This window comes from Populus nigra, chromosome 1 (genome assembly GCF_951802175.1).
Source record: "Populus nigra chromosome 1, ddPopNigr1.1, whole genome shotgun sequence".
In the NCBI taxonomy this organism is placed as follows: domain Eukaryota; kingdom Viridiplantae; phylum Streptophyta; class Magnoliopsida; order Malpighiales; family Salicaceae; genus Populus; species Populus nigra.
Window position 1 is genome coordinate 16,099,262 of NC_084852.1, and position 8,995 is coordinate 16,108,256.

An 8,995-nucleotide genomic window follows, 5' to 3' on the forward strand; every position below is an offset into this window, starting at 1 on the left:
ACCCTTTTTTTTATTAAAATTTAAATTTTTTTAACTTCAAATTAAATTTTACTATTATTTTGATATTTTTCTGAGAAATAAACACTTAAAAAAACAATCAATATCACACTTTTAAGCACATTCAAACACCGTCTATGTATATCAGAGTTGCATTCACAATAAAAGTTTTCAGATAAACCACCTAGAGCCCTACAGATAATTGCTACATAAATCATAGATTGCTTGCATTGAAAATGTAAAATGAAGGGAAATTTCTTGAGCCAAAATGAAGAAATGAAAACATAAATTTGAGTTTATTAATTTATGTCGATTTCTTTTCCAATTTAGCACTCCTTTCTCTGTACAATTGAACCCACAAATTGGTAACCCACAAAATACTAACACTAATAGCAATTACAACAACAAACAACCAAGAAACCCAAATCCATTTGGGAATTATACCACCATCAACCCCACTAATAAAAAACGCACCCATTTGATACACAAAATAAGGCCCCAAAATCCCTCTAACGACGGAATAAAAGGCATAAAATGGCAGAGACAAAAAATCATACACTTTGGCAGCAAACTCCACATCGATTCTCCTCGCATTGGCAAGTGTCCACGCGTTCTGACACGCGCTAGTCACCTCTGCAAGAATCAACAGCATCAGTACCGCGTAGGCGCCGCGAGCGACAAGGTAGCGGCAAGTGACGAATACAAAAAGAGTTGCCAAGTGATGCCCGATGAAAAGGATGTCACTTGGTGAGAAAATAAGGTAGTGAATAAGATCCATTAAGAAGTAGGAAATGCTATAGTCAAGGACCGAGGCTTCTGTTTTTGTGTTTAAGGAAGAGAAACCTCGGTTTGGGTTGGTGAATAGTGCGTGCGTCGCTAAAAACACCGCCGGTGTACCGTGAAATATAGAGATTAAGCAACTGGCTGCTTCGGGTCGGATCTTGGGACTCCAGTTACGGAAAACAAGAAAATGGGCTGCGAGGTAAATGGTGAGGAAGAAGGAGAAGAGGATAGGGAGGTCTGGGAGTGATTTGATTAGGGTTTCCATTATTTTTTGAACCTCTTTTTTAATGAATTTAGAGAGTGGTTTAACACACAAAAAATAGAGAGAGATTTTATAGAGAGGGAGGAGATTGATTTGGTGATGGTAGTGGTGGTTTTAGGGGAAGGGGGCCGTTTGGTGAGAGACTCTCTCTCCCTTCTTTTGCCTTTTTCGTCCGTGCTTCTCGAGCTTCAAGGTTTACAAGGGATTTGTGAAAAAGGAATTCAAAAAGCGAGGTCGTTTTAAAGCGTTCGCTATTATTTCAGGGTTGACTATAAATTTAACCCGTATTACGCTAACGATGGAATTAATTTTTTTTAATATAAAAAAATATGTGTTCCAAATATTTTTTTTTATAAAATAATTTAAACTATACAAGAATTAGACTTATAATTAATATTTTAAAAACAACTTTAATAACTAGTAAAAATATAATTATATAAAAATAATTTTTTTCATAAATAGTTAGATAAAAATATATTAAACGATTCGAATCAATATGAAATAACTTGTCACTCTGAATATTAAATCATGAGAATATAATAATTTTTTAGAAAATAAATTAAAATAAATTATAAGATTTAATTTTTAATAAACTTAAAGTTGAAAGATAAAATTAAAGAAAAATCAATAAAAAATAAAAAATAAATCAACTCGGGTTAATTTATCAAACTCATAACTCGGATAGCAAAACTAAAATAACTCAATAAAAAAATTGAAATAATTTATGAAGTTTAATTTTAATAAATGTTAGAAGATGAAATTAAAAAAAAATAATTAAAAATAACACATCTCAAGTCAATACAAGTTAACCAGTCAAACATGCAATCTCAATAATGAAATAAAAATAACCTTATAAAACGTAAATTAAAACAAAACATAAATTAAAAAAAAAACCAATTCAACTCGTTAAACACAGGTATAAATCATGAGACTAAAAAAATATCATAAAAAATATAAAACTTAATTCCTAATAAATTTAATACTAAAAAATATAAATAAAACTAAAAAACATTAATAAAATTAAATATATATATATATTCATGTGGAGAGAGAATAAAATCTCCTCTGGTAATAAATATAGGTTATTTAAAATCGAATGAGAACGGAGAGTAATAAATAACAGTTTTCGCATGTTTTCAGTATTATATTGCATATGCTTTTACTTTTCGTTTAAGAGTTTTACAATGTATCGAATATATTTTTTAATATAAAAACATCACAATCATGAGAGAAAAAAACATGAATTTAATATATATTTTTAATCAAACAGTTTTAACAAACATCTAAAATCAAAATCCACTATACTCCGAAACAGTACAAATCTCTGATAATCTACATATGATTTGAAGAATCGCCAATAATTTTAATTTCAAGAATCTCTTTGATTATTTTGAGCACAAATCATTCTTTTTTTCCTTTTCCAGAGAGAGAGTTGAAGATATTTTTATTTTATTTTTTCTCATTTTCCCAATTTTTTTAAAAGAAGACCGAACTCGCAGCAAATATGATCGTTCAACAGAAGACACTGGAATAAAACAACATACTAACAGCCCTCCAAGACTTGAAAGAAACCAGATTCCTAAAATGCTCAGCATTGGCATTCTACATAACCAGGCCAAGAATCCAGAGGAACCAGAAATTCCGTACTATTGCTCCCAAATGGTCAGTAGGCATTCTGGCCACTCTAGCACATGGAAGAAGCAAGCTTACAAGCATCACCATATAATTGCAATCCCCCTCCCTGTCCACAGACATTACACTGAACTCTCACATTATCACATTGAAGGCATCAGAATCCCAGCGCATTATCCTCAGCCTCTATTAGACTTTGATCAAAAAACTGAAGGATATAAGTTTTCGGTTCGCATAACCTATAATCCACTCCACCTATATCAATTGCACACCAACCCAAAAGCCATAGAACTGATAATAAGATCAATTACAACACCTTTACCATCAAAACACAATCTACCAAATGCGATCCCATCAACTTCAACCACAAAATTCCAACAACAATACTACATAGAGAAAACAGACTTCCCACCAAATTCCAAGGTCACCCAAAGAAAGTATCTTATAGCCTGTAATCATTAGATACCATATTGGGTTCACGTAGTTCCAAACTCAGCTCTCTCTTAGATAAAACCGAGTCTCAACACAACTCTCTGCTGCTTGGCAACAAAGGTCTTTATGCTCTTGGGCAGACGCAGCGCACCAGATCAATCTTTCCATGTGTCGGGGTAAAATCCCATGTCGTGCATGAGTAGAATATTTATACATCCAGGCTGTCCATGGTCCTGTTCGCTATATCCAAGAGCCCATCTTGTAAAGGAAAGGACCCTAATGGCCTGACAGCCATTCAGAATTGCTTAGGCGGTGATTTTTCCTCGACAAGAGGTCAAAACATTGCTTCTTGATTCAACATGACAAACAAAGAATCACAGTTCAGTCAATCTCTCCCTCTTCTACTTCATTTAAAGGATTTAAAACATTTAACGGTTCACCCTCTTCCTCCTCTTCATCATCTTTCATGAACAAACCAAATTGTTCCAAGGGCTTACACGCCCCAAACTTGAACCCACCCAAGCCATCTTGTGAGGGATCTGGGCTCCTCTCATATACAGAGATTGGAACATGCTCAGCAGGGACAACCCTGAGCATTTCCAGGTCTTCAAGAAACTGAGAGTTCTCATTAATTTCAACAGTCTTTTCCATCTGCACAACAAACATACTCCAATAAAATACAGAACACAGAATGATGAAGAAGTCACAGTTCTGCAGCATGAACTTCATGCTTTTACCTTCAGCAACGCCTGTCGCGCTGCCTCTCTTTCAAGCTCCCTCATCCGTCTAGCCTCAGCCGCAGCTGCTGCCTCGGCTTGCCTTTGAGCATCTTCGGCAGCTTGTGCTTCAGCAAGCAACCTTGCTTTTTCTGGCCAGACAAGAATACATCATCAGCTTGGAGATGCTAATTAATTAAAATACACATTGATATAGTGCACACCACATGTTCACCCAAACATGCAACCAAGAGAATTCACACAGAACCACAGACATGATGTGAAAAGTTCAAAGGCAATTCAGAACAGAACCTTTCTTTTTATGCAGTTCAAGTTCCTCCCTCTCCCGCTGCAATTTCTGAGGATCCCCCTTGTCACCCTGATTCCAGCAAGATAAAATCAAATGAGATAAAATCCAAAAAATATTATTACACTGCACACGAACAAAAAGGTCAACTTTGAAGGTAGGAAAAATTTGTGCCAGACCTGTGAAAGTGACTTCTCTTTAGCTTTTAATATGGTATCGACAAAACGGTTCTTGATCAAAGCATGCCTAATACGCTTCTCAAGAGAGACCTGGCTATCACTTGGAGCACTTTCCCCTAAGAATTTAGATGTTTATGAATTGATTAGTGATAAGATCCCCAAAACATAAAACAAAAAGAAAAGTCCTTCCATCCTCTTAAACTTACCATCTTGCTGGCAATCAGACTCAACAGAACTCAGCTTTTCCTGGGAAGTCTGTTCGAGCTGATCCAAACCACTGACAGATTCTGTACAGGACCCCAATTAGAAAACTTTAGGGATAAAAACAGGTAAGAAAATTTGCAGCACTAGACCAGGAAAAACAACGTAAAAATTTGAGGGCATGCAAGATGCCTTCAATGAGCTCAGAAAGATATTATAGACATGTAGCTCAACCTTGTTATTTTTCTCTCGATGAAAAATTGAGAATATCAGATGCGCAGTTCAGTACAATTGCTGCTTTTTAACATTTTAAAACACAATTCAGGTATACCTGAGCTCAAATAGAATTTGCTTCAGCTTCCAATTTCAGAACAATCCAAATAGAAACTATACCTAATAGTGGAGTTCAATTTCATTTCCCCTAAAAGAGCTGGCATCAGAACAAGCATGAAGGCTAAGCATGTATGATAAATTATCTCTCGCCTAAGGACTATCAAACAATAATAATGATGTGGTAGCCTAAAGCAAAGGATATGCATGATATATTCCAGGGCTCAGCTTTTCTCTTTAAGGCTTGTCAACAAGAACTATTAAACATTTAAGTGTTATTTCTACCTGCATTTTGGAACATGCAAGAAAGCAGGATTTAGTAACAAATACTCACGATTCCTCTCGAGCTGAGCACCAGCATTTGTTTTGTTGCCTAATCGAGCTCCACAAACCAAGGTTTCAGAAACCTAAAGTTAAAAGGGAAATTAAATAACATTTTCCAAACAGCAAATAGAACAAGACAGACTGCTCTATCCAAATCATGAATGTTTAACAAAGATAAAATTAAGAATATTCAAAATTATTCAAACAAGCAATTCACCCTTGATGCATTTGTTGGACTTGAAACTTTTGCAATATCTGATTCACTTTGAGAAGAACTGCCAGAATCTGAATCTGAAAAGAATTGAAGAACAAATTACAAAGCTCTTTCACATGACTAAATAGACAAGTATGACCTGTATTCTTTTGTAAGACAAATTATATTCCCCTTTAATTTAAACAAAAATTCTCTTTGGAAGTCAAAATGATTCATTACATGAGTAGACTTTTGTGAGCAAGAAAACATTAATTTTCTTGCAATACTGTTGCATTAAGTTTCTGATATGACATCACTGCTTGTCAGTGTATGAAGGAAAGCTGTCTCCTAACCGAAATTTTCCATTACCACAGCGGACCATCAGAATCACATTTTTTCAATCAATACCACAGGTGAATTCCTGTCCTTAAATCACTCATACACATGTAAATGATGATGGATAATGGATGATGGGAAACTCCCAGGGGGGTAAATCAAGGTACCCAAACCTTGAAAGATGATTCTAACAACAAAGCTAGGAACTAATTCAAGTACATGATCTGACAGGAAAAAAAAAGATAAAGAACCATAAATCTCACTGAAGCATATCTATGAAATAAAGAAGTTTGAAAATTGCAATTTCCGTAACCCTTACTCCAAGTTAGTTTCACTGTTTCCATCCCTCTTCACTTAAAAGTTTCAACTTCACAGGTTTACTCCCCAGTATTCAAAAAACTCAGTAAGAACATAAATCTATTAGGAAGCATTTAGTGAGCAAGAAATTAGAACTCTAAACAAGTACTCATTAACATGTTCTCTTCCAAATACACATCAATCGTGCATATTCTTTCACCTTTGTGGGGATTCTTGGACAAGATTTTGGATATAAAACAAAAATTTTGAAGCACAAACAAAAAAAAACATAGAAGGGCAAACTTTTTTTTACCACTAGAGCTATCTGAGCTGATTTTGCTGCTCTTATGGCCTGTATCCTTTTCCTTTTCTATCTCCACAGGTTGATAGCTTGAGACAGGAGGCCCGTTGCCACCAATGTCAATTTCCTCATCACCCAGGTCATTCCCTAAACACACAGCCCACCAGAATCAAGTGAACAAAAGGTTCCAATGTGCAAGCCTCAAAGCAGATTATCATCAACTGTGACAAAGTGTAATAGAAAATAACCTTTTTTCTGTTGCATGGATGAATTGCTTGGCCCAGATTCATTCAATAGCTGTGACAAAAATAGACAAATGCTGTCATACACAAAAAAAGGCAGGAGAGTTCTGGTTAACCAGTGAGCCAAGAGTAAGATACCTCTATTTCACAAGGTTCCCCTCTGGTTTGATTCTTTCGTTTCTCTTGCAAATAGTCATCTAGGAGCTTCCGCAATGTGAACAAGGTGTCATCACTGAGTTCATCAATATCTATCTCAATTTCCTCCTCTCCACCATTCCTCCCACTTGAACAATGTTCCCTCAAGAAATCAATAATATTTACAGGCATTTCTCCCAACAAAGACTCCAATTCTCTACCTAAATTGAGCCTCTCTTCATCTGTCATTCCCCGCTTTCCAGGCTCTGGCATAATGTCATGTTGGAAAGAGGTTACTTTTCTCTTTTTTGCAGGAGATGTTTCAGCAGTTTCAAAGTCTTCGTGAGGACCTGAATTTTCCTGCAAAACTTCACCACCAGCCCTTGGTAATTTCTTCTCAATAGCTTTCCATCTCATTTCAAAAAATTTATTAAGAGTATCTGCCATAATGTAGGCATCAGACCCTTGTGGATTGTACACCATAGCATTTTTGAAAGTAAGCCTCACATCAGCCATAAACTCCAAAGGGCTTGAGTAAGCACCAGAAGATATCTTGCTCTTTATGGTTCCCAAATCCATTGGATTCTTAATAACAGTGTAATAATCCGGGATGTTCAACTTCACAATATCAACTGGACTGTTGAAGACCCAACCGTATTGATGAGACATCAACCGTTTCAACAGCGTCTCACACTGTTTCATCAATATTATATTTGGAGTGATTGGTGTTGTCTGTCTTGAAACTTGTTTTGCAGACTTAAACCTTCCTGAATTACCCCTATTCCATACACGTGACTGTCCTGTCAGATTCACTTTCTTCCCAGGCCCAGAAGTCATAACCGAAGACTTCCTAAAAGTTTCTATCCGAGGCCTATTTGTTCCATTGCTACAACTAAGAATGTCACTGGAAGATGACAGTGTAACACCATTTGTTCTCTGTAAATCAACTCTCTTTTGGAGATTCCTTACTTGTTCAAGTTCCCATCTCAACCTTTGTTCTAAATCCTTCCTTTCAGATGGTGACAGGTGCGATGGAGAAAATATCTGCACAGGGACACCAAAAGTGTCCTCTTTGTTGGAATTTAACTTGCCAAATTTCCGCCCAGGAGCACTAGAACCCTCAGATACTGTAATCTCCGTGTCAATCCTTCCTGAACTAGCAGAACCCTCAATTTCACCTGCTGTGTGAAATCTACTTCTATGATACCTTCCACTGAATTTACCTTTCTTTGCCATCATCTTAGCCAATAACTAAAATCCAGTACTTCTTTTGTTCGTGGGTTGGTTTAATTACCCAACTCTGCATAAATAAATCATGGGAACAAAATTATCCCCCGAGAATTTTAAATACTGTCATTGTCTACTTGTACTTCTCGACAATTACACAATTTAACTGCAAAACAATTTTCTAAATAGCATTACTTTATTGGGTTGAAATATTCATGTCTTGAAAAACAATGAATCAAGAAAAAGATTTTTGCTTCCCTTTCGATTTCCCCATTCCTCCCAGCAACAAAAATATGGGTAAAATTAACCATAAATAACATTTAAATTTACTTAAAATTAAACCGCAAAATTAGAGCTGCTTAGAGTTCAAGTCAATAAGGATTTCAGTAAATTTCAAATTTATCCGTTCAAAATTACAAAAAAATATATAGGAATTAAAAAAAAAAAACCTTAAATCCTAATTGCAAGACCAATCATATAAAATTAGAGAAACAAAACCCTAATAACACTAAAAAGACATTTACCAGTTGCTATCTCTTCGCTGCTCAATGAATGCGAAACGATTCACCGACACAAACTCCACTAGAAGCTGACGATATATACTAATTAACGAAAGATTTACAGAAACTAATCATAAAAAAAGAACCCTATATTAACGAAACCCCAAATCTAGCCAAATCGAAGCAACTATAGAGTGACTTTGACTAACTGAAATCAACGGTTGAAACTAGATCACGAGTCGAAGAGACAACGCTCTGAAAAAAACCTAGAGAGAGATAACATCTTTTTTTCAATTTTTTATTTTAGAGAGAAAAGAAGAGTTTGGAAGAGTTCGCTTGTTACTGCCTACTTATAAATAGGGTCATTTGGACATATAGCGGCCGTTGGATTTTCTGTTTTTATAATTGGACGGTTTTAATGTGCTTATATCTCACCCGTGGGATCTAAAACCAGCGGTTGGGATGGAATATTAATTACTATCTAGTTTAGGTTGTCTTTTCTCTGGGCAAAACTAACAAATTAATAATGAGTGGCGGTGATAGTGTCACGTGCGAAGTACATTAAGGATTCAGGAGTTCAATGTGATTGGATACTAATGTA

At 35.6% G+C, this 8,995-nt stretch overlaps 2 protein-coding genes across 3 annotated transcripts; both read right to left on the reverse strand.

The window, feature by feature from the left end:
• Positions 1-266: 266 nt before the first annotated feature.
• Positions 267-1,234, reverse strand: LOC133698193 (TLC domain-containing protein At5g14285). Its single transcript, XM_062121047.1, has one exon. The coding sequence runs from the start codon at positions 1,043-1,045 to the stop codon at positions 302-304; it is 744 nt and encodes a 247-aa protein (XP_061977031.1). The 5' UTR covers positions 1,046-1,234; the 3' UTR covers positions 267-301.
• Positions 1,235-2,471: 1,237 nt separating this feature from the next.
• Positions 2,472-8,726, reverse strand: LOC133704134 (transcription factor GTE9-like). Of its 2 annotated transcripts, none has more exons than XM_062128893.1 (11): positions 8,419-8,726; positions 6,671-7,967; positions 6,539-6,587; positions 6,303-6,437; positions 5,381-5,454; positions 5,174-5,246; positions 4,515-4,595; positions 4,309-4,424; positions 4,135-4,201; positions 3,844-3,974; positions 2,472-3,757 (listed from the first exon to the last, which is right to left on the reverse strand). In XM_062128893.1, exons 2-11 carry the CDS (start codon positions 7,904-7,906, stop codon positions 3,488-3,490), a joined length of 2,232 nt encoding a protein of 743 aa, XP_061984877.1. In that variant the 5' UTR covers positions 7,907-7,967; positions 8,419-8,726; the 3' UTR covers positions 2,472-3,487. The 2 variants fall into 2 exon arrangements, with proteins under 2 accessions (XP_061984877.1, XP_061984885.1); XM_062128901.1 differs by having other exon boundaries at positions 6,671-8,060.
• Between the last annotated feature and the right edge of the window lie 269 nt (positions 8,727-8,995).

Coding starts and splice junctions, on each gene's coding strand:
- LOC133704134 (XM_062128893.1), bottom strand. CDS start 7,906: ATGATGGCAAAGAAAGGTAAATTCAGTGGAAGGTATCATAGAAGTAGA. Junction 4,596..5,173: donor TGCTCAGCTCGAGAGGAATC/GTGAGTATTTGT, acceptor GGTCCTGTACAG/AATCTGTCAGTGGTTTGGAT. Junction 3,975..4,134: donor TGAACTGCATAAAAAGAAAG/GTTCTGTTCTGA, acceptor TTGTCTGGCCAG/AAAAAGCAAGGTTGCTTGCT.
- LOC133698193 (XM_062121047.1), bottom strand. CDS start 1,045: ATGGAAACCCTAATCAAATCACTCCCAGACCTCCCTATCCTCTTCTCC.